The sequence below is a fragment of the Bidens hawaiensis genome, unplaced genomic scaffold (assembly GCF_021521415.1).
Source record: "Bidens hawaiensis isolate Kalapana, Puna unplaced genomic scaffold, B.hawaiensis_p1.1 tig00049502_1, whole genome shotgun sequence".
Classification (NCBI taxonomy): domain Eukaryota; kingdom Viridiplantae; phylum Streptophyta; class Magnoliopsida; order Asterales; family Asteraceae; genus Bidens; species Bidens hawaiensis.
This window is the reverse complement of record NW_027498857.1, coordinates 58,365-83,782: the sequence shown is the minus strand read 5'-3', so window position 1 is coordinate 83,782 and position 25,418 is coordinate 58,365. Positions and strand designations below refer to the sequence as shown.

At 34.7% G+C, this 25,418-nt stretch overlaps 2 protein-coding genes across 2 annotated transcripts; one reads left to right on the top strand and one right to left on the bottom strand.

The window, feature by feature from the left end:
* The first annotated feature begins 10,989 nt into the window (after window positions 1-10,989).
* On the top strand, window positions 10,990-16,130 carry LOC143598058 (protein cornichon homolog 4-like). The gene is made up of 4 exons (XM_077076378.1): window positions 10,990-11,075; window positions 11,699-11,880; window positions 12,022-12,144; window positions 16,094-16,130. The coding sequence occupies exons 1-4, from the start codon at window positions 11,004-11,006 to the stop codon at window positions 16,128-16,130; spliced, it is 414 nt and encodes a 137-aa protein (XP_076932493.1). The 5' UTR covers window positions 10,990-11,003.
* A 7,632-nt stretch (window positions 16,131-23,762) lies between these two features.
* LOC143598057 (FCS-Like Zinc finger 2-like) lies at window positions 23,763-25,132 on the bottom strand. The gene is made up of 2 exons (XM_077076377.1): window positions 24,909-25,132; window positions 23,763-24,303 (listed from the first exon to the last, which is right to left on the bottom strand). The coding sequence occupies exons 1-2, from the start codon at window positions 25,130-25,132 to the stop codon at window positions 24,117-24,119; spliced, it is 411 nt and encodes a 136-aa protein (XP_076932492.1). The 3' UTR covers window positions 23,763-24,116.
* Window positions 25,133-25,418: the final 286 nt, after the last annotated feature.

Sequence of the window (25,418 nt, the reverse complement as noted above, 5' to 3'; positions counted from 1 at the left end):
TTATGTCTGAAAAGTTACTTTCGGCGCAGCATGCGCACCAACCCCATTGGTTGACAGAAAAAGTGACTGACAATCTTTTGAGAATCTGCTTTTGCCATGCTTGACCAGTACCTTTATCTGACCCGCCCATGCTTTTTACTGTTCCCTGACAGCTTTATCTTGCCTCTGCAGCTGCCATATCTTTCCATATCTTTTGCTTTTGGAATCTTTTACTTTTTGAGATCTTTTCCCCTTTTTCTAGGGTTTGTGTCCCCTAGGGTTTGCCTATATATAGTACTATTTTCTTAAACACTTCACACACTACACTTACTCTCTCCTGTTTTCCTTGCTCTCTCTGCCGCCTCCCTCTCTTGCCTCCGTCTTCCTCCCTGTTCTGCCCTGCTTTTCCGGTAATATATACTTATTAATTATGCTAACTTATAATCAAGACTTGAAACAAATCATTAAAACAATAATCTTATTTATAGGATAACTTGTGCTTGTTTAAAGTTGGTTCTTGCTTTACACCGCATCGTTTATCAAGTGAGTAATCTCGTACCTAATCCCTTTTTGCTTTTAATGTTTTGGGATGTTCATGTGTTCATACAAACTTAGAGTCTTAAACTTGTTTATGAACTTTAGTCGCGCAGTATCCCATGTGTTGAGGACGTAGACTTGGCTGTTTATTTGTATGTGTGGATCATTAACCGTCTTGTCGGTCTATTCCGCAGTTTTCATGGTACCATTAGATGAACACGGGAGAACTATCGTTTATGATTTTCCTCTTTTGTTTACACATGCACAGTTAGTCTTGTTTGTGAGCTCAATTGTGAGCACTGGCAGTCTTATGAATCTTAGAGTTGGTCCCGATCAGATTACACCCTTGTTGAAAACCAGACATACACATGTTGCGCGCAGATTTTATTGTTATCTATGTATTGTATTAAACTTGATTTCTCACCAACACGCAAGTGTTTGACGTTTATTTTAACACATGTTCAGGTTTGCAGTAACTGTTTTGGAGCTTGTGGACACGTAGGACGTTTTTACTTTTGGACCTAGAATTAAAATGTATCAAGACAAGTTAATGTTGTTTGAATGTTATAATTTATAATATATTGATTTATGTTTGATTTATGTTCTTTATTTTCCCCGCTGCGCGTGCGCGATAAAATGTGTATTAATAAATATTGACACCAATAGTGTCGCGAGTAATGAAGCAATATGTGGCGCCCCGATGTATAATCCGCCTTTGGTCGGGGTCCATATCCGCCACTACCACTGTCGCTACCTGACCACCACCACCGTCGTTGCCACCTTACCATCGCCATCACTATCAATGCTACCACCGCCACCCCCACCACCACAACCACCCCGCCTAACTGCTACCACCACCGTTTTCGCCGCCATAACTACCACCATCGTCGTCGCCATTTCAGTTTTTTTTAAATATATATATTTTGGGATAGAAATATTTTTATTATTTCTATTTCTTTCCTACAATTATTTTTTGATACCAAATAACATAAGGTAATTATTCATTTCATTTCCATAGATTAACCAAACAAGACAAAAGAATAGTAATGATCCATTTTATTCTCTTGTTCATTTCATTCCTTATCTCATTCCATTACTTCCAACCAAACATCTATACTAATTAATAAATAAAACTTTTCTTTGCCACGTGTCATCTGGCTAGCATATCCATAGTCTCAAAATCCCGCCTCCACAACACTCCTTTTACAATCACGGTTTCGATCCTTGCCTGGCCCAATTATGATGGTATAACCCTAAATTGCTATTGTTGCTATAGTAATGTTTCAAAATCACCTGCGACCAAATTCATCTTCAAAATCACCATAAAACCAAAATCAGAGTCTACCAATTTCAACTCCAAAATCACCGGCTATCAGAACTAATGGCGTTCTTTGATTTCAATCATATCATATCAGAAACCCTATCAATTTTCCCCCTTTCGTAATGTTTCTTCAATAAATTGTTAATTAATCTTTAATAACTAGAAATGAATTTGAATCATCTTCTACTGATTCATCATTTTTCTTTAGGCGAAGGTATCTTATATATTTTATTTGTTATCTTTCTGAATTGTTTAATTTAGTCGATTGTATAACTTAATATATGTTATATAGGTTTAGCAGATTTTGATTATTCTGTGTTACAAATATGTACCTTTTTCTTATATAAATTAGTTATAAAATTAGTTATGAATAAACCATAGCACCACCATGTTCTTGATCGTGTAATGAGTATGAAGTTATAGTTATATTTTTTTTGTCTACAAGTCTTTAAATCATCCTCTGTTTTGACATAATCATCTTTTTCTGCTCCTCAAAGACTCTTTCATTGCAAACTTAAGTTCTGTTATCGTTAATCTAGCATAACATACTTGTATAGAACAAAATGGATTAATGATGTATAATATAGATTATTGTGATCATGAAAGAGCTACCACTGAAAAGATATCTTAGAAGTATTCAAAATTAATACCATAAAATTTGGTACAATTTGGGTTCATCATTAATAATACATTCAGTAAGCACACCAAAATTTATGCAATTTCAAGAGAATATTGCATAATTTTTTTTTATTTTCCTCGCCTTTATGTTCTTAGTTAATATATTTTTGTTCTTGAAGCCAAATATGGCTGGTCAACTTGATGATGCAATTGGTAATCAAAATAAGTGGTATCCTGAAACCGTTCAGGTAAATTGTCGAATTCATTAGTTGTCGTACATGATTTAGTAATTTACTCGTGTGTTTGGAACTGATGTTTTATATACTTTTGTTTATTGAAGTTAAATATGGATTCTCAACTTGATGATGTAATTGCTAATTTAAACGATTGGTTCTGATACAGTTCAGGTAAATTGTCATATTAGTTAGTTATTGTAGATGATGATTAAGTGATTTTTGTTTACAACTTTTCGGTTATGTTATATATTATAATTAAAGTATAATTATTATTTAAAAACAGACAATATAACATAAAGAGAACTTCTAATAATACCATCTTCTCATATTACACCACAGTATAGGGCTCTAAAACCGTTCTCGAATAACAAACTTGTCAATTTATTCAAAGCGGAAATACTTTTTGTTGTATGGTATTCAATTAATTGATTTATTCAATCATGAATTTAAGATGACTGAATCTAATTTACCATGACTAATTTAATTTGTGTTTGGATTTTAAATGTCAACTTATTTATGGTAACTGCAATTTTGGTGTCTAAATTGCATATAATTCTTCAATTCTGTTACACATCTATACATTTATGTTATATACATTTGTTCATGTAATTTCCATTCAGAATGTTGTTGCATTTTTAAGTGACTGCTTTCTGGTTTGGTCATTATGCAATTTGGAAAAAAAGACCTATAAAGATGTGTTTGCTTGGGTGGCGTGAGTTCATGGCTGACAATAATTTATCAATTGGTGATGAGTGCGTCTTCAAGTCTAAGTGAAGGTAAGTAGTTACTCTCGAATGTTTTGAAAATATAATGTCCTGATGAAGGTGACCAAACGTTTATGGTTTGAATATTTTGCTAATACATCTTCTTCAAAACGTTGTTTAGGAATGGTATTTAAATTGTACAATATTTTAGTTTTGTAAAATGCGTGTTGTTCGTAAGTAGGAAGAAACTTGAACAACGGATTACTGATATGCAAATGTTGTATTCGGGTGAGTTAGTTATTAGCAACTTTTACACTTTTATAGTATTAGGAATAGCAATGGAAGGAAATAATGGCATCAAGAGTTTGTAACATTTGTCGCCTTTTGATGTGCGAAACGCGGTCTAAAAATATTAACCTAACATAGACACTCTAGTTTTAAATTTATAAATCTAAACTATCCTAATGCTTGACCACTAGACAGACAATTGTACATGTCAACTGTAATAAACCCTAATGAAGTCCGGATGTCGAACCCACAGGACACTAGCGACACCTAAACTAGACTCTAACTTAACTAAACTTGATTAATTGATTTTTATGTTTTTTTATTAAATATAAAATAAATAGTACTTACTCTAAAACTAGACACGGACAAATCGATTTAGAACTCAAATAGGGGAAACAACTACCGAGGCAAGGAATCTTACTAGTCAACTCGTAAACTTTCGGAATTGGATTTATGATTGGTATCGTATTCTAAAAATATGAAACTTAAGGAATAACTAAAACATGTTAGATCACCTCCCGGTCTCACCAACAATACCTAAGAACCTTAAATATCATGTAAGCTCAACGGTTTAATGGTTCGGATCACCTCCCGGTCTCACCTTACCTAACTATGCTAAGGTACCCAAAGACTAAATTACCTCCCGGTCTCTCTAATCACAAAACACCCTAAGGCGTAAAGGGGTATTCTTATTAAATTTGGTTATAATTCGGATCTGTAAGAATCTAAAGGAATCTAGGGTAACCCATTCCTGTGCAATCACTACCCAAACTCGCAAAATACCAAAACAGATGACACTTATTTACCTCCCGGTCTATCGAGTGGCAAAATATAAGGTATCTCTAAAATCTCAATTACCGTTCCTATGGAATACGTTAACAATACACCATAAACTAGTTGTAAACACACAGTAAACAACCTAATATGCATCTATACATGAAAGACATTCACAAAGACACATATGGAACAATAAATTGATCATAAATTAATACCAAACACGCATATGCATCACAACCAAATAAAATAAAAACTTTACCAAAACATGAACCAATCAATAAATAATCCAAAACTGAAAATAATACGAGCCTAAAAAGTATTCATCCAAACCCAGACAGTATAAAAATTTAGCCTCTCATAATTATGAACGAAACAAAAATAAAACAAACAAGTTGGCTCATTGAATAATAAAATATATTTGACATGCTTGCTTCTTTTCTTTGTAGTCTAGTGCCAAGCTCAGTCACCACAGGGGCAGTTCCCTCTTTTCTTGCGTCGTGCGGCCTTCTGTGGTGGCTTCCTTACGACAGTAGGGTATTTACCCCCTTCATTCAACTGTTGCGATTTATTTAAGTATGGAACCACAAAATTAAAAGTTGGGCTTTGTGATGACCCACAAAATCCATCTGATGATCAAAAATCTCAACATTAATATTTAAATGTATTGTTTAGTAAATTAGTTAGATTTATCTTTTATTATTATTATTATTCTTTTCATTTCTCTCTTTCATATTTTTACGTGGGTTTTTTTTTATTTGTTTCTAAGACCATTTATTAATATTCCAATTCATATATAATAGTAAAATTTCAATCAACCAAATATAATTAGCTTAATGACAACGTTTTTACTCGGTGACTCTTAAAAATTCTAAAAATTTTAATATGAACTAACTAAGAGTAACTTTAAATGAAAGCTAACTCAAAAACTAATTAAAGTGTAGGAAATATTCATATTATTTATGTATAATTTAGGCCTCATCACCTTTTTAGGTTATGTTTTGGTTATATATGCACGTCATAAGCTTTTTATTTTGCAGCCCTCCTTGGAGAATGGACGATAAAGAAGACGACTATATGTTTGCACTAGGAGAAAATATTACTCCTCGATGTAATATTTCTATATACTTTTGAATTAAAAAAGACACTGACGGTGTGGTAATGATGCTTAATTTGTTTCTTAATTTATGTAAGGCCCCCGGTGCCTCACTTTTGACGTTGGATTTACTCATAAACACACTTCTATCTATCAGAGTTAATTAAAACTTTCGCGGAATAATATAAACTGTCAACCATCCATTACAAACATCCATAACTTGTCTTTTGAAAAACATAACATAAAACATAGTATCAAAACGTCAAGACAAATCTTCAGATGCCAGCCTCTTCAGTATTGCCATGTGTCTCCCTCAAACCAGCTACGCTAAGTGAGTTCTAGTTAATCAGGCAACGTACAATACATTCACATATTTACATATGCACCCGAAGGTACATACCTTCCTATTATCTTACATACTTACATACTTTCATTCTTTCTTTCATATTAACATACATACTTTCATTCATACACCTACATTTTAAAGAGCCATCCACCCTATAACTTTCGCCGATATTATTAGGGTCGGTTCCCTGCATTCGCCGACATTATTAGGGTCGGTTCCCTACATTCGCCGACATTATTAGGGGCGGTTCCCTATGTTTAGTACATTGTACCCTACCTGCCTTTACGTACCTTTCTTATTAGTACATGTACTATCCGAAAGATCGTTCATGTGCTAACATCTTAACATACATACATTTTTCACATATCATATATATACATCAATCATCATACATAAATCGTACAAGGCATACACTTACCACTTAAGGTAAGTGTATTAACTATCACATCGAGTATGCACACAACCCCGAAAACATAACAAGGAAGTGGGGCAAGAAACTCACCTGAACTCGATTACGTTTACCGTTAATTGTTATTCCGTTCCTTAGTTGTGCTCGACTAACTGTATAACAATTACACGTATCAATTTAACTATCACTACTCACATCACGTTTCTAGTCTAGTTATAACCCTCAATGAACGGGAGTCCGGGGGCAGCGCCCCTGGCAGTAGGGTCTAGGGGCGGCAGCCCCTAGCAGGGTCCAAGGGGCAGAGCCCCTGGCTTGAACTTTAAATTATTTTCTAATTCGCTAACTCATTCGTTATAGAAGTTTGCCTCTGATTCGTTATGTTTTTATTACTTAATTCGTTATCCTGATTCGTCATCTTATCCTCTGATTCTTCATTCCAATTCGTTATCTGAACATGACTTGATTCGTGGTCTAATTCGTTATCGGAACTTAGCGAATTGGTGAGTAACGAATCACCTGATTCGTTACCTGGTTTGCTATCCTAGTTCGTTAGCCTAATTCGTTATCTTGATGTAACGAACTGGGTGAGCTGATTCGCTATCTGGACATAACGAATTGCACCATTCTTAACGAATCATCCCTGTTCTTATTCAGACTTTGACTTAGGGTCAAAGTCAAAATTGCCAAGAACACGAAATAGTCAACATTCATCAGATCTGCAATTAAACCCTCGTTTCTTAACCAAATACCACGATTTAGGTATCAATGGATTCGGAATTACAGCGCCTACAAACCCTAACCATTTATTCATCCAAACGTTCACGTTTAAAGGGTGAGATTTAGGCATATATATACGGGTTCTTTTAGGTTAACAATTAACCCATCAAATGTTAATCAATTTCCATAAGATTTGTTGCTTTGGACTCGTTTATAACATACTACAACAGATCTATGGTTTCCCAAACCAAACCGAACCTATATGAACGATTTCTAAATATAAACGTACCTTAAACGAGTCAAACTACGAACACAGTTAAGCATTGATGTTGTTTAGGTTCGTCACGATGATCTAGCACCTACAAGCTCGGATTTTCACCTTTGGATATCGTCTTGGGATATAGAATAGTATTTGTGTGTGTTTTTCAAGGTGTAGGCTATGGTGTAGAGATGGATAAAATGGAAGAGATTAGGGTTTAAGGGGGTATTTATACGCCCTTAAGTCCATGGACCTAAGGACCATTCCACCTCTTATTCGATCATCTAAAGTTCAAGCCCGCCTTCTATTAGTTTATTTATCTAAACCGAATAACGACACAATATAAAATAAACGAAATTTATTTTATTATTTCTTATCGAAAACAGGATTTACATTTAATTTATGATTTTGACTAAAATGGGTGAAGGTTAGCTATCTTTTTTCTCTTTTGTTTTCCATTTCTGATTACGAAGTATTTATCTTACTTTTGTGTGTTGATAAGATCAATTGTCGTTAGTTTTAGACAAGTTTTTGGAGTGTTTGGACAACGAAAAAAATGTAGCAATTAAAATCGTCCGATACAATATCCACTCTAATCACTCTTTTGCATTGATAACGTGTAAGGTTTTTTTTTTTTTGTTGGTTGTTGAACACCAATGTGCAAAGTACATGTTTCTTATGATAAAATGCACCCTATAAAGTCAACACAATTACTCAAAATCAATTGGTCATTTTGTACGAGTCAATGATAAGGGTTGGGTTGGGATGGTCTTAAACACTTTCATCTTCAATATTTAGTCAGTTCGTTATAATAATTAGTTGCCAAATATTGTCAAATTTTTATATTGTTATTATCTTTTATTGAAAACCCGGGTAGCACAAAGGCCTAAGGCTAGCTTGTTATAAAGTATTTGTTTCATGAAATATCTATTGTTATATGATAGCAAATGCTATTTTTTTTCTAAACTGTACTCAATTCGAAACCTCGCTGTTACACAAAAATATGATATCTATCATATAATATATGTCAATTTATGATCATTGTATTAGTTTGTTTTTTTTTTTAATAAATTATTGATCCTTTTATATATAACACAAACCGAACTACATCTGGATAATAGGTAAGCGAGCAACAAGTTGTGCCGCTATCCCTTTTTGAATCGCAAAGCCTATTCTACTAAATATAAATCCTTGGTTCATCGGGCTCTGCGAGTCACTGTGGACCACCTTCTGCACCCGCTCCAAGAAGCGAATCGCCTCGGGAGCTAGGGATCCAAAAGTGTCGAAGACAAATGGAATGAACACGTGCTGATTCTCCAAACACAATGTCTCATGCTTAGCAACCTTCCTAGACCCCGCTCTCAAAACCGCCTGTCCCGATACGAAGCCACTGTCTCTCAGCCCCACCAACGGGGACACCCAAGTGAGGTCAAAAGGTAATTTATGTAATTGTCAAAAGTTAATTTATGTAATTGTAATGTACGTATGTAACTTTTTTTATTTAATAACCAAATTCTTTATCATGACTTTTCGTTATTTGATATTTCGAATGCTTGATTTATAAAATTAAAATTGTTAATCCGTGTTGTACACGAGTACCTAACTTAGTACCCTTATATTTTAGCCTTTTTAAATGGTTAAAAAATAGTTTTTCAAAAGACTCAAATACTAGCTTTTTAAAATGGCATTTTGAAAAAACCAATAAACCTTTTTCAAATCAATCCCAAGAATTTTATATTTGGAAATAAAGAACCGATATAGAATTCTCTGGCGGCTGTCAAAAGGCTTCTTGTTGTGCGACCTCCCTCGTACGAACCTCCTGTTTCGTCTTTTAATTCACAGCCATTGCCTTGGCCCAATCAAACCAGCCCATAATGTGGTATAATTCTCTGGCCTACATATTTATTTGTCATATAGCCATTGTTTAATTCAACTTTGATTCAATTCCTTGATCTTTCGTTAGGTTTTTGCTGTAGCAATTTCAAAACAAAGAAATGGATTTAAATTCTTTTTCTTTCTTAGCCCACGAGCCATCATACATATGGCCATCATTTGCTTTGTTTTGAATTAAGAAACATGGTGCTAAATTATCATTATTTGTTAATCTATTATTATTTATGTATTTTGTACTCATTTTATTCTTAACCTATTAGGCTATTAAATACGAATTACATAACAATATTAATGCATTGTATACATAATTCACATGAAATAGAGTGTACATAAAATGGCTTGATCATCTCCAATGCCCATACTCATTTAATTCAAGTTATTCAACCATCACACTTATCACATTTTGTATGCATGGCGAAATGGGGCATATACAGTTTGAAAATAGGTGTAAGTTTTCAATCGCGATGCGCCATCAATTAGTGTTTCAATCGCAATTTGCATTGCTGTATGGCTAACTTATTTTATGCAAAGTTTGTAAATATATTATATACATGTTTGGAATAAAATAACTTTGTACGTGATGAACTCTAAACTCGTACATAATTGCATACAGTAATTTTTTATATATATTTTTTGTTGTAAAATAACATGAATCTCTAGTTTTAAGTTAAATTCATGAATCCAGATTCATCCCTAAACCAAATTTGTAATTCAAAGACCCATTATCCAGCCCTTAAGCTGTTAAGCCTAGGATGAGATCGGTACAGTACCGGTAAGACCGGTCCCGATGTCGGTCCCGAAAATCCTGACCCCGAAAATTGTAAATTTTTTGTACTGGTACCGAAATCTTCGGTTCGGTAACGGGACGGTACCGGTATTGAAGGTAAAAAATCGGGATATACCGGTACCAGTCTCGATACCGAAACTTAAAACTTTGGTATCGATTCGGTACCGGTACCAGTACCGAATTTGCTATTTGGAACTGATTCGGACCCTCTGGAACTGGTTCCATCTCCACTCGGTAAAAACTTGATAAAAAATCAAGAAACCCTAATGCACATTTACATGTAGTTGTCTATAAATTTCCCTACTTGTAAAAAACTAAACATTTACCACATTACAAAATCTAGAAACCTGAAACTTGAACCGGTAGATTATTAATATTCGGCTTTATATTTGAAACCAACCAAATTAGAATTCAGTTTGAATTTTAGAGCATGTTTGGGATTGAGTTTGAAACAAAAGGCCAATAAGTTAAATGGTGTTTGACAATCATAAAAAAACTTTTTATTTTAGCTTTTTGAAAGGGTTAAAAAACAGTTTTTTAAAAGCCTCAAATCTTGACTTTCAAAATGGTCTTTTGAAAAATCATAAGCACTTTTCAAACTCAATCCCAAACATGCTCTTAGGTTTTTACCAACTTTGAATTTGAATCAGTATTCATATAAAAATATCGAACCTAGAAATTCGAAAGCATACTGAATAAACCGTGTGTAGTTTTATCTTTTCTTAATTTACTATAATAAAATTTATAAATTAAAAAAAACAAGATAAATAAACTATTTGAAATTAGTATAACTACTCCACAAAACAAACCCTAAACTTACTAAAATAAACCAAAACCACCCCCATAAAATATAAAAGACACTAATCCTTGATCACGCACTCCTTTGTTGTTTGATCTCTTAAATCCTCGTATATGTACCGGAACATCAATCACCGGCTAATGTTTCTTAATTTCTCCGATCAGATTTTTGTATATTCATCGCAAATATCATCATTAATTAATAAATTGAGTGGGAGAAGAATTTAAGAAGAAGATTGAGATGTGGGATACACTTTCATGGCTACTATTTTTCTTCATCCTCATCGCTATCCTCGTTATTGTTGTTTATCAGGTAAATGTTAATTTTTTTACAGTGTTTAATTTCTAGATTGATTATTTTATTATTTGATTGTGTGAATCATGATATGATAGATTGAAATTAGGGTTATACACATTTTATTGCTAAATTATGCATGCATTCATACGTGTTTTCATTCATGAATCAATAACATTAAAATTTGTCACAAACATCACAAAAGAGCTAATAAAGGTACTTCTAGTAACTGTAAAGTAACTTATATACCAACTTTGATATTGAAATTAAATAGAAAATGTAATCAAAATGGTAAACTTGTTAACTCTTAATAACTAATATTCTAGACTTTTTTAAAACAAAGAATTAGTTTGATGTCATAAATTGCAGTTTACCTGATCCTATTGGTTAACAGAGTATTGGTGGATTCTGTAAGTTTTACAGTAACAAGCTCTTATGGTTAATAAAATGAATAAAACGACAATCTAAAGTAATAAATTAATGTTAAAACACTTAATTTAGTGATGATTTTTCTATGAGTTTCGGACCGGTTTCTTTACTTTTTTCCTGTATTCCCACTAATCTACAAACGACTCAACCATATGAGTTTTCACTCCCTCATCATGCTTTGAATTTTGAAACTAAGTGTCCTTCTTTTGCAGCTTATATGCCTTGCCGATTTAGAGTTTGATTACCTTAATCCTTATGACTCTGCATCACGGATAAACAATATGATTTTACCAGAATTTATCACACAAGGTGTGCTATGCTTGTTGTGTCTTGTGACTGGGCATTGGATGATGTTTATTCTGTCTGCCCCATGCCTCTACTATAATACAAGACTGTAAGTCTTTCTTGTTGCATTGTACCATCTAAGAATTAATTTCATTTCGCGTTTATCAAATTCGTAAAATTCTTTATTTGGTAGCCTTTAAAGTGTAAAAGAGTATCTTTAGTCATATAACTAATACATTGTTGCCGCCAGGTATGCTCGGAGACAACACCTTGTTGACGTTACAGAAATATTCAACCAACTCGACGGGGCTAAAAAGCAGAGGCTTTTTAAACTTGGGCATCTCATATTCCTCCTGTTCATTACTTTATTTTGGTAAGTAGAACATGTTAGTATATTACAAGCTATTGCTATATAATATGTATTTGTAGTTTAGGATCTATTGGTTCATCCACGACATCTCATTATTCTTGTAGTATAACATGACAACTATTAGAAGCTTACACCAAAATCTGTTATGTTTTATGCAATTTACCCAAAAAAATAATTAAGCATAGTCGAACTGGGTTCGGGTAATGACGAAACATGAATCTAACCTCTGGTCAGGTCGAATGGATGTTCTCCGGTTTTGAACACGAACAAAGCCACACTTCATCTTCTTCTCTAGTTGCTCCGGGCCTGCCATGGAAGAATGGGGGATGGAGCTGACTGCCAAGAGTTTCCTCTTATTCACAGACACAAAATGTGGGGGAGGCCAAGAGTCCCAAACATGAGAGGTGAAGACCACTTATATACGGAGCTCCATGACCACCATCATGAAACTCTAACCTTAGTGGGCCAAGCCCGGTTAGGGGTTACCTCCTCTAGCCCCCCCCCCCCCCCCCCGGGGCTCGTTGGGCCTTGGTTAGTAGACAATAATAATATAACAAATGTCACGCGTAATGTAACAAGAAAAAGTCGTACTTGGGGGTCTAGGATCCTACCTCCACATGTAAAAACTATTGGAAGTAATTTCAAACACCAAGACACAAGTCGGTGTACTTAAGGGGCCAATATTGATAAGTAGGTCATAGTGGTTATGTTTTCTAATTGTATTGTAATTATAAATGGTAATATCTTGGCTAGCAAGTTAGGTTAGTCTATATAAACCAAAATATGGTTTGCATTATAGAATGTGGGTGTGAGGTGCAACTGAGTTAGGGTTTATCTAGAGACACACACGATATGTAACCAAGTTAGGGTTCATCTAGATGCAACTGAGTTAGGGTTCATCAAGAGTCAAACCGAGTTAGGGTTTGAGAGAGTTGTAATCAGTTTTTTGAGTTAGATTTTCTAATTAATATAAACAAGAGTTATTCGTTTGTTCGTGTTTGATTATCGATCCGGAACTTGAATTGTTATCAGAGCCAAGTTCAAGAAATCGATAATCGAGTTAACTTTGATCGGCGGTGAGGCAGATCAATGATATATTGAATGTTAGCTTGAGGAGGAGCTATTAATGGGCACATATCGGAACCAAGTTGGGTTTTCGAATCAAAGTATGGTGCGGTGAACGTGGAGAACAAGCAGGTTCCTTCAAGGCATCGGCTAGCTTTTGTGCAAGAGTAGTTACCGGCAAGAGATTGAAATTACGTTGGTGACGTTTTCCTATTCTGTTGTTTCAAGCTTTGGTGATTAAAGAATTAGAAAAGTTGTCTTAAAAGTCTAAGACATTTATTTTTGAAAGTAAGGCCAGCAAGGTTACGAGGCAAAGTTGAAAACTAGAATTCTATTTTCTTTTTTCTCCTTAAATCACAAGCACACGAAAGGAAAAGAAATAGTTATTGTTTGAAGCAGGGTTGTTTATTTTGTTTCTCACGAGAGTTTTAAAGAAAAATTACAAGTTGGTTTGACTTTTCTTTTATTAGTTCAACAAGTTTGGGTTGACTATTGACTGCTATTTTATTTGGGTTGAATAAGTCGGTTCATTTCAGAGTTCGTATTTTATTTGGGTTGAACGAGTGGGTTTGATTCAGAGTGCGTTTTTATACGGGTTGAACAAATTATGTTTTGACCAAGGATTTGAAAGATGTTGATACGTACCCAACTATTAATGAGAATTAGTAGGAGAATGTGTAGTGGGAAGTTAAGTGAATAACCGTCATTAGAAGTATTATTAGTATATCGTTTGTTGTTTATTAATGGTGTCTATGTTTATGTAATAAAATTGGGGTTTTAATATTTGTAATCGGAGATCAAGCCTATCTCGAATGTGGCTATTTATCTTAGTTCCAGTAATTTAGATTTTCGGTTTCTTTCAATGGTTCCACTGCCGGGAAATGGAATGACGCCTTCAACCCGAAATCTTGCAGATCAGTTAGAAACCATTGCAGCACAATAGACATCATTCTTGCATCTTTGAGGGACGATGTTGAAGAAATTAAAGTTCGAGTGAGTGGAGATGGTGAAGAATTAGATGGTGATTTGAAGAAAACGGTGGCGGAGGAACCGCGGGGTTCCGAGCATGACCCTTTTCATGTACCACTTCTAGATATGGTCACTGAAGAAACCCTTGGTGACAACACTAGCATTGACGGAGATAGATTTGAGCATGTTTTAGATGCTCCATTGAAGACCGAAGATCGATCTAAGCATGTTTTGGATGTTCTACTGAAGTTCGAAGATCAATCTACGCATGTCTTTGGTGGTCAATTGAAGACCAGAGTTGGTATTTTAGAAGAAGTTGTGCACTTGAATATAAAATATGGTGTTCAATTAAAGATGGAAGATGGCGTTCAATTAAAGTATGTAGATGGTATTCAAAGGAACCATGAACTGAAAAGTGGGGATGAAGATGGGGTAGTTATGCAAATTCAGCCCTACCCACGTTTTGACAAACAACCATTTAGGTATTTTGACCTTTATCATATCTTTGGTAAAATGAATCAATCCAAGATTCACCCAAGTTCCCATGTGACAAGGATGAAATTTGCATAGGTTCAACTCCTAGTAACGCCTTTAGTTTTCCTATCGATTACTAAAGATTGGAAAGTTTGTCTTCAGCTTCATTCGGTTAGAGACGGTTGTTGGGTCCAAGAAATTGGCGAAGCTACAACAAAATGGCTAATTGCTTGGCACAACAGTCAACAATTATTGGATTGTCGACTTGAGGACAAGTCGTTTTACCGGACGGGATGTATTGATACGTACCCAACTATTAATGAGAATTAGTAGGAGAATGTGTAGTGCGAAGTTAAGCGAATAACCGTCATTAGAAATAGTATTAGTAGATCGTTTGTTGTTTATTAATGGTGTATATGTTTATGTCATAAAATTGGGGTTTTAATCATTGTAATTAGAGATCAAGCCTATCTCGAATGTGGCTATTTATCTTAGTTCCAGTAATTTAGATTTTCGGTTTCTATCAGATGTGCTCATGTTTTTATTCGGAAACAAAAGATTAAGGAAGATTGATGTTCGCTCGATTAGATGACCGGAATCGTAGCCAAAGGAGTGGATACGCGAATTCATACGTCCGAGTGAATGGTCGGGAACAAGGTTACAGAGATAGACGAGTTCGGGAGAGCCAAAGAAAAGTTCCGGCGAGAACAAGGCCAAGATGGTTGTGAAAATCGAGAAGGTCAAGATCATGGGTCAAATTAGACAGGGCAGAAGAGACATGCTCGGAGTTGAAGAACCACCTATTTCGAGTCAGAAATTATGGGGTGATTAGACACCAAGTCACAAGTCGGTGAACTTGATGGACCAATATTGATACGTATGTCATAGTGGTTATGTTTCATAATTGTCTTGTAATTATAAATGGTAATATATTGGGTAGCAAGTTAGGTTAGTCTATATAAACCAAGATATGGTTTGCATTATAGAATGTGGGTGTGAGATGCAACCGAGTTAGGGTTTATCTAGAGACACACACGAGATGTAACCAAGTTAGGGTTCATCTAGATGCAACCGAGTTAGGGTTCATCAAAAGTCAAACCGAGTTAGAATTTGAGAGAGTTGTAATCAGTTTTTTAAGTAATATTTTCTGATTAATAAACAAGAGTTATTCGTTTGTCCGTGTTTAATTATCGCTCCAGGACTTGAAAAACAGTCTGTTTCTGGAAAAAAAAAATATCAGTCTAGTTATGATAAAGACGGGTTTCGATTAAAATAAGCTTTGGTTTAAAACGGGTGTTTTATGAGAAAAATATAATAATTTCAAAGCGGGTTTACCGACCGTGTTGTGGTCGTGTTGTTGTCTTTATTACTATTTTTATTGTCGTATTGTCTAGGTGGTGCTAGCCAATTTGGATCCGTTCTAATGTTTTGGTGGTGATTGTAGGATGATCTATAATGCATTGGAAGAAGATGAAATGTAGACCACCAAGTATATCCATAAGTGCAGCCAGTTGCATCAGAGTTCAAAGAAGGTCATTTGTTTTTGGGTGGCTAAAATGTGATGCTAGTTAATCAGTTGTGGTGTTATATTATGGTTTGATTTACACTATTTTGAGGTATTTGGGTTTATGAGTTATCATTTTTTATTTAGTTTTTGGATTAATTTTTTTTTCTCTTTTGGATACTGGTTACTTCAAGACTTTCCAAGTTGACTTGTTAGATGTATAGTTTATAAAATGTTGATATCCATTTGTTTTCAATTTTAATTGAAGTCTTATGTTGTTAAATATCATGAGAAGTTGTTGGTTTTATGGTCTAATGGTATGAGGGTAATGGTTAAGGATTAGGATATTGAGATTTTATGTTTGAAACCTGACTCAAGGTAGTGTACCCATAGTGGTGGGTTTCCTCATTGGTGTTATTGGGTGAGTCAGGCCTAGAGCGTCAATATCAGTTTGGGTGGTTGACATCATGTCTTAGAAAAACTCACTCGGGTATTAGGATAGTCCAAATGTTGTTCAAGAAAAATATTTTTTATTTGTAAATAGAGGTTTCTCATGCATTTAACCCGAATTCACGGGCATTAGTCTTACCAAACCCATATAACCTTAAACGGGTTATAACATCTCATTATATTAAAAATTAATCTTACAAAATATTTGATATGGAAATCCTATAATATAGGGATATACAAAAAATTAATATAATTTTTTTTAAAAAAAGATATTATTTATATTAGGAAACAACTTGATAGTAAAAAAAATAAACAGATCATTAGTCTCACCAAACCCATAAAGCTTTTAAACATGTTATTACATCTTATTTATTTGTAAAATCATTTCATCATCAAATCTTAAGTATATTATTAACTTTATTACAATAAATAAAATTAAAAACCAAAAAATATATATATATTAAACACGAAAAATGAAACACAATCCCCGTAACACGGGGGATAAAAACTAGTGAATTATATTTGAGGGGGTAGGAATTCCTTGTATTTTGACTCGTTATTGTCTTGATCGTCATAGGGTATACCTCGGGGATATGACTTCCAGAATAGTAGCCACTATACAACCCAATAACAAGAGGCTATATCTGATTTTCTTTGTAGCAAGAATATGAATATGGTCAACATCGTGGTGTTTAGCAAATTACCAATGACGTATTGACGCATATTTATCTAGACAATGTTATGTATATGTGCGTTTAGTTAATTATATATTACTAGTTTGATCCTCCCGTGTTACAGGAGTTTATTTAAGTTTTTGTGTTTAATCGTTTTGTTATTTTATGATTATTTATTTTATTTAATACATATATATTAGTTTGTTATTATATTTTTTTGCGTTTGGGTATTTTCAATTGAGATGTGTAGGTTTTTTAGATTTTTAACGAACAAAAATACACAAACACGAACATGTTGATTTTTTTAAATAAAAAAACATAACCACAAATATTTGTCTAATGAAAAAGGGGACGTTGATGTGGTTGACGATAGCGGGTATTATCGGAAGTTAACCGGAGAGATGATAGACCATCAATGGAGAACATGAAAAGAAGATAAATTAAATTAGGGTTTGAGGATGAAAGTATTTACCAATAAATAAGATCTTATAACCCATTTGAGAGCTATTAGGGTTTGGCAAGACTCATAACGCGTGAAAATTATTCTTTGATGATTAAAAGGGTTATTTCACAAATAAATGAGATGTTATAACCCGTTTAAGGGTTATCCGGGTTTGGTGAGACCCATGATCCTAGAAAATTATTGTCTGATTATGAAAGAGTTTCACAAATATATGAGATGTTATAACCAATGTTTTCAGACCCGGCCCGGACGTTGACCCGGACGTTGACCCGGACATTTTACCGAGTCAAAGGTCGGACCGACCCGGAAGGGCGGACCGGTGCTTGACCCGGATGACGTCATATATAAATATTACTAATTTTTATATACAACTTTATAAATTTTTACAAGTTTTTATACATATATAGTAATTTATATACAATTTATGTATAAACTTAACTATTTATGGACCAAATGTAAATTGTTGTTTGAGGGACTAAAGTGTTAAAATTGCCAAAATACATGGAATGGAATGAGCGAGGGAATGGAATGGACAAGGTAATGGAATCGATCATTATCATTCCATTGACATGTTTGGTTACCATGTGGGAATGACATGAATTATTAAATTCTTACTTTTTGGTAAGCTAGAAAAAATCGTAATAAAATAAAAATGGTAGTGAGTGGCGGTGGGATGGTGGTGGTGGGCGACGAGCAGTAATGGTGGTGGTGGGTGGTGGGCAGCGGTGGTGATGGGCGGGAGCGATTGGTGGTGGTGGTAGGTGGTGGTGATAGTGGGTGGTGGTGGCAGGCGGTGGCGGTGGTTGTGGTGATGGGCGGGAGCGATTGGTGGTGGTGATAGTGGGTGGTGGGCGACGGTGGTGATGGGCGGGAGCGATTGGTGGTGGTGGTGGCAATAGTAAACGGCGGGTGGCGGGCGGTGGTGATGGCTAGGAGCGATGGTTGGGGGTGGCGGTGGTGGGCGAGAATGGTAGGTGGTGGTGGGTGGTTGATAGAGGCGGTGGTGGTGGCGTAGGCGGGTGGCAGGCAACAAAGGCGTGCAATGGTGGTGGCCGGCGGCGAAGGCGGTGGTGGGTGGTGGCGGGTGGTGGTGGTGTGAAGGTAATAGGTAGTAGTGGTGGGAGGGTATTGGAGGTGATATGATATGAAAGAGGGATGGAATGAAAAAAAAACAAGGGGGATGGATGGAATGAATTTGGGGTGTTTTGGAGGGAATGGAATGGACATGGTAATGGGTGATTTCATTCCATTGACCAACCAAACACATTTTTTTTCATTCCATCATAATAGACCATTCTATTCCACCTCTCATTCATTCAAACCAAACGTTACCTAAATAAAGTAGTAAGTGAAAGAAGTCAACAAGCGAAGTTCTTATGAACCCACCGAATCCAAATATCATTTTTGAGGGGCAACCAATCCCTAGTGAAAAATTGTTTATGATCTCCTAAAGCACCTATTAAAAGATATAACATGTATTTTTAATCTCAATCGGTTACACTTTTATTTTTAAAAACACCACCACTTTGAATCCATCGATACTACATTCCCTGCTTACGCAAGAACTCAGAAATAGCGATAAAGCAATCGAAAATTTTTATTAAAGTATTAAACCCAAACCGAAAATACCACTAACCCTAAACGAACTTACACAAATTATGAGTTCTTCAATAATACAAATAATCAAATGATCTATATAATTATAGATTTGAATAAACAAACAATGTTACCAACAAATCAAAGTAATTGGATTTGGTTGTTCTTCGTGTACTTCTGTCTTTAGCCTTTTGTATATGTCCATAAATGGGTGTGCACCTCCAGATGAGGGTCAATCTCCCACTGTCTTATTTTATGTAGCATTGATTAGCTTAACTTAGCTGGGTTGGGTGAATCGTGCAATAAGTCTCTCTCGACATTTCAGATGAAATAAATCAAAACAGATAATACCGAATAAAAGAAAATCCGGAAACTACAAAACAATTGTGCTATTGTCAAAGACGATGAGCTTCAGAGAAGACAATATGCATCACACCATGACGACAACTGAAGAAGATAAAGGCTAATCAGATTTGCTGCTAAGCGATTAAACCTTTGATACATTGAAAAAGACCGAGCATAGGAGCTAAGACCAAGAGTTATGAGTCATTCCCCTCAGCTTTTCCTCATTCACTCGCATTCACATGTCTGTGTCACCTCAGTTTTCCTCCATCATTTAGTCCCACCACTCAACCCCTGCTATGAGTCATTCCCCTTATTCTCCACCGTTCCATTTGATTTGATAATAAAAAGAATAAAAAGAAAAAATATATATAAGATGAGGACCCACCCTTCAAAGGGTGCGCATGACCACCTTTATTATGGTCTCGTCATGCTTGAAGAAAAAGGTGTGGCGCGGTGTTCAAATGACACCCTTGAAGGACCTTTTGGCCATGTAGGACCCTTCAAGGGTGGGTTGAGTGTGTATACCCTTTGGCCTAATGTGTATGTGATAACGAGAATTATAGGTTAGCGGGTTAACAAAACTATCTTCCAATTACGGACGTTCATGACCAAGCCGAACCGAACTGAGCGGATTGAATTTTAAGAAACGAACGATATTTTTATGCTTGAACTTGGTTTGGTTTGGAACTGAGCAGCTTAATTTGGCTTGGTTTTTCTAGGTTTGCTACAAAATTTTTAATTTAAAATTTTTAAAAGTAAAAAATATCGTTAATTTAAGACTTTCAACTCCAAATTATCTTTCAACCCTAAAATATCTAAAACTCAAAGTTAACATATATATATATATATATATATAATGAGCGGGTAGAGTTTATAATTGAACTTTAAAGCTAAAGGGAAATTTCAAAAACTTTAAAAAATACTCTATTTATATATATATATATATATATATATATATATATATATATATATATATATATATATATATATAATTCAAGCAAAAACGAACCAAACCGAGAGAGGTTTCGCTCATGCTTGGTTTGTTTTCAAACTGGACCGAGCCGAACGGCTCATTTTTTAAGCTGAATCGAAATCGAACGAGCAGTTTTCGAACAAGCGGCAAGCAGTTTGGACAGCCCTACATCCAATTCTTCAGATGCAATGACATAAGCACAGAACGAAATTTTAGCCCATAAACACTGCTACAAGCCCATATACTCTTACATGCATTCAAGCCTAATTGCTACCATTCATCACCAAACAAGCCTAATATGCAAAAAGACACAAATAAGAACAAATATAGTTTTACCAATTGGAAGAATAAGAATATCAAGAATACTTCATATTTTTAACACTAATCTTTAAAGGAACTTGTGATTACGATAGAAACCATATTACGTGAAGGTTAGATCTTGAATTAATAGTGATATTAAACGTTTTTTTAATCTTTTTACTAGTACTACCCTATCATAAAATACAAATTAAATCATGTTTATCATAGTTTTAATTCAAGTCATAATTGATGGTATTAAGTGTATTACATACGTGTGGATCAAAAAGTCAAAGAAGTCCCCCTCCGACATCCCGATGTGTCATCCACTTAAAAGGGTAGCGGAGGAAGACAAGATTCTACATATACGAAACATAGTAATGTAGTCCCAAAAGTACAAATTTTAACTTATGAGGAATGTATGACAGAGTTATCCATGATTGCTTCAGTACTTCGCGTATGCAAACGCCAGGCATTGTACATGGTCAAATCATACCATTTGTTGATCTATGTGGGGTCATGGGGTACCCGGAATATCACTCAACTTTCTTAAAAAGGTGCAATTTTATATGTTATATATCATATACTCCAAAACTTTAAGATCTCTCATTCACAAATAACAAAACCATTTCTTGATAATGCAAAAAAATTGGATACCCCTGAATTTTTCTTCTAGATACGTCATTGACTCCTATAACTAAAAGCGGTTGTTGAGGTGGTTTGGAGACTAAAGGGAACCAGGTATCTGGCCCTACTCGTTGCGCCGGTTTGGTTGTAACATTTGTAGAGCATATATTTGTAGATTACCATGCATTGTAAAATGAGGTTGCTAGAGATGTTATTACCTAAGGTTTTTCATCATTGGAGGCTGGCTATGGATGTACAAAATAAGGTTGCTAGAAAGGGGAAACAAATTACCATAAATTGAGCTTCCATTGCATCGATTCTACGAGATCTTTAAGCAGTCTCAGTCGCATCATGGTGACAAATACCTTTTTGAAAGAACCTAACTCTAATCGTCCAAAGTTGACTTGATTGTTGACAATTTTCAGAATTGTAAATAACCTGCATCAAATTATTGAATATTATTACAATCAAATATTGTAGGTTTGGCTTCAAAAGAATCAGCGATTGAACGAACATGTGCCGCCTCTTCCATTTCATAGTTGTACTATGTGCTTCAGTGGTTGTCGTGGTTGTCGATCGATGAAGATGTGATCAAATTAAATTATGCACTTCCACTGACAATGCATTTAATCTGTTGTATAATGACGTCCACTTAACAACACACACAGAAAAGAGACTCCCAAAATAACCAGTGACCAAGCACAGACTTGATCACACACAAAACAACCACCCAAGAGTTAGGAAACACAACTCCAACGATCCTATCACAACAACAGATTGGTTAATGACTAAAGTTAATTACATAAAAGATCAAACAGACGATGCTAAAAGAGTTTGCTGACACCAACCATACATTTTTATCTTATATATAGTTTTTCGCAAAAACATAAATCAATGAGGATATCACTATTAGGGGTGTCATGGATCGGTTTGGGGTGGTTTTAGACCAAACCCATAACCATAACCAATATGTCGGTTTATAGATAATCATAACCATAACCGATTCGTTATGGCAGTTTCGATTAATCGGTTTTGAAGGTTATAGCGAGTCGGTTATGGGTCGGTTAACCGTGACCAAACCAATATATAATTGAGCCTAAAACTTTGGTACTAAAAAAATAAAAATGACGTGACATAGTTCAACAAATTATATAATTCTTAATTTTAATAATATATATTCAAACAAACAATTAATGGATTAACTTTTTAGTAAAATTAAATCATATAGTATAAAAATGAGAGCGTTATTAGTTTATTACCTTCTTTAATTTTCAACAAATTATCAACGTTGTGTCTAATCATACTCCATAAAGTTGAGAATCTTGTAAATTGGGCGGTTCGGTTTTGACGGGTTTGAAAGTATTTTTAACCATAACCGACCCGTATTTGACGGTTTTTAAAAATTCATTAAACCCGCTGGTTATGTCGGTTATCAGTTAAAATCGGTTCGGTTATGTCGGTTATGGTTCGGTTAATGGTTATGGCGGTTAATTTGCACAACCCTAATCACTATAGCCACAAAATGAAGAAAAGACAAATATTGTATTCTACCACCATCCAGATTGTTCCAATTGCTCCCCGAAATGGACTTCCTATAAATAATGACCCTCATGATATAATGTTAACCGGGCGTAGGTTTTGATTTTGTATGTTTTTTAAATTTGATTTTAAAACTTTTGTTAAGACATGAATGTGCAAATTTTACTAGTAGAGGCTTGTTTATGTTCATGATGTGTGCATGCTGAAGGACAAACTATTTATGATTTGTTAGAGCGTTTGACAAGTGATAGTGATTAAACAAGTTTAATTATTTATGGTGCTATCAAGCTCCAACAAACCTATGTGTGATTACATTTCAATCAAAATCAATCAACTTTTGACATGTTAATTTTGTCCCTCTATACCGACCAACGGGTACACAAAACTGGAGGGTATTTATGAGTCTTGATATTGATTCGTGGCCTGAAATTGGGGTCAAATTCATGCCTAGAGTTGTTGATGAATTGTAACACACACTCGCACTAAATTAATGATTATATGTTGGTCAGCTTCGGTAAATTCAATTAAGCTTTAGCTTTGGGACATTTACACAGTAATATTATATAGAATAAGTCACACTAGCCAGAGGGTCAGAACGAAATAGTCCGTTATGTTTTGTCATATTATTGTTATTATGTGTCACATCGGCCCATGATCCATCGTTTAATATGTTTTTTAATCTATGATTTGGACAATTAGTTCTATGATTTTATGTGAATACAAAACTAGACAATTTAAAATATGAAAGGGCCAAACACACCCAAAATTAGTTGCATAAAGTGCATAACTACATAATATTTAACCTCTGTTCCCGTTTTTTTTATCTTTCTTGTACATCATTTTTTTACCACAGTAAAAAACGAGGTGATCATAAAAAGTGAAAAATAAGAATGAAAAAAAAAAAAAAAAAAAAAATTGGTCCTCTCTGAACCCCCACATACTTCTATAGGTGGGACTAAAATTCCCTTTATACCCCTTGTTTTAGGATGAAATCACTACTTAAGCAGCAGCAACTGCACCAGTATAGAAAGGGTATTTTGGGGAAGATTTTTGGGGTGAGGTTTCACTCTGTTCTTTCTTTCTCAAAGCTCTCATTGAAGAAGAAAGATGTTTTGTTTTCTCTTTTGCTTCATCAATGTCAATCTGCTCTGCTCTACACTCTTCACTACAGAATGGTGTGTCACCCCTGCAAAATCATTAAAATAATATATCAGAAATTGAAATCAGAGCATAAAGATCTAAATTTTTACCCAGATTTGTTAATTTTTAACCAAAATCACACTGATTTGTGAGAAAAGAATTAAAATTCATAACTTGGTTAATATCGGACTCTGTTTCTTCATGTTCATCAAACCCCCAAAATGAAAAAACAGAGACTCAGAGCCTGCAACTTTTTTGTGATAATCAATTAAATCGAACAAGTTTGTCCAAATTTGCATCATATTTATAAAAAAATCAAAAATTGGTAGCAGATTTAACAAATTCTTTTAACAAATCAGGGGGAAACAGAGCACACCAATTTAATATGTGAATAAATTAAATCTTCAATTGATGACAAAAACATGAAAATCTGATGAATTTTGCATTAACCAACAAAACCCAAATCAAATACATCTTCAATTGACGAAAGAACATGAAAACATAAATAATTTTGTATTCACCAAGAACCCTAATCCAAATTGGGGAAAAACAGAGGAGACCCAATTGAAGAACATAAATCATATACATCTTCAATTGATGTAAAATTAAACAAATTAAGCCTCAATTAAGTATCAATTTTGAACCAATTACCTGTACATAAAGATGTCTCTGTTATGACCAAGTTGTTTCTTGCAAAGAAAACAAGCATCCAAAAAATGAGGCTGCGGTTCTTCAAATCTTCTCCCAGATCTGGCTCTTCTGGGCGAATACAAAGCTCTGGACGAAGAAGACGATAAAAACCCAGTTTCAATATCGGAAATTGAAGCAAACCCATTATTTTCTTGCCTTCTGGTGGTTGTTGCAGAAGACTCCATTAATTAATAATATTATTCACGGTGGGTGGTGGGATTGTGAACAGAGGAGGTGGGTTTATATAGAGGTTGGGGGTGGGTATGGGGTATAAACCATGGGAAGAAGAATCTATTGGCTCAAGAAGACCACCTTGTATTGATATTCATGTTTAAACACGTGTCATTACTAGTATCTTCAAAAATCTTATAAAATATTAAGCTTAACTCATTTACGCTATTATAATAAAATCATTAAAAAATAGCACGCAACAATAATTATTTAACTTTAGGACTTCTGTATTTTATAATG

Excerpts from the sequence above, each read along its gene's own strand:
- LOC143598058 (XM_077076378.1), top strand. The coding sequence starts at position 11,004 with ATGTGGGATACACTTTCATGGCTACTATTTTTCTTCATCCTCATCGCT. Across the intron at positions 11,881-12,021 it reads CTCTACTATAATACAAGACT|GTATGCTCGGAGACAACACC; the intron begins GTAAGTCTTTCT and ends TGTTGCCGCCAG. Across the intron at positions 12,145-16,093 it reads CTGTTCATTACTTTATTTTG|GATGATCTATAATGCATTGG; the intron begins GTAAGTAGAACA and ends TGGTGATTGTAG.
- LOC143598057 (XM_077076377.1), bottom strand. The coding sequence starts at position 25,132 with ATGGAGTCTTCTGCAACAACCACCAGAAGGCAAGAAAATAATGGGTTT. Across the intron at positions 24,304-24,908 it reads AGAGACATCTTTATGTACAG|GGGTGACACACCATTCTGTA; the intron begins GTAATTGGTTCA and ends ATGATTTTGCAG.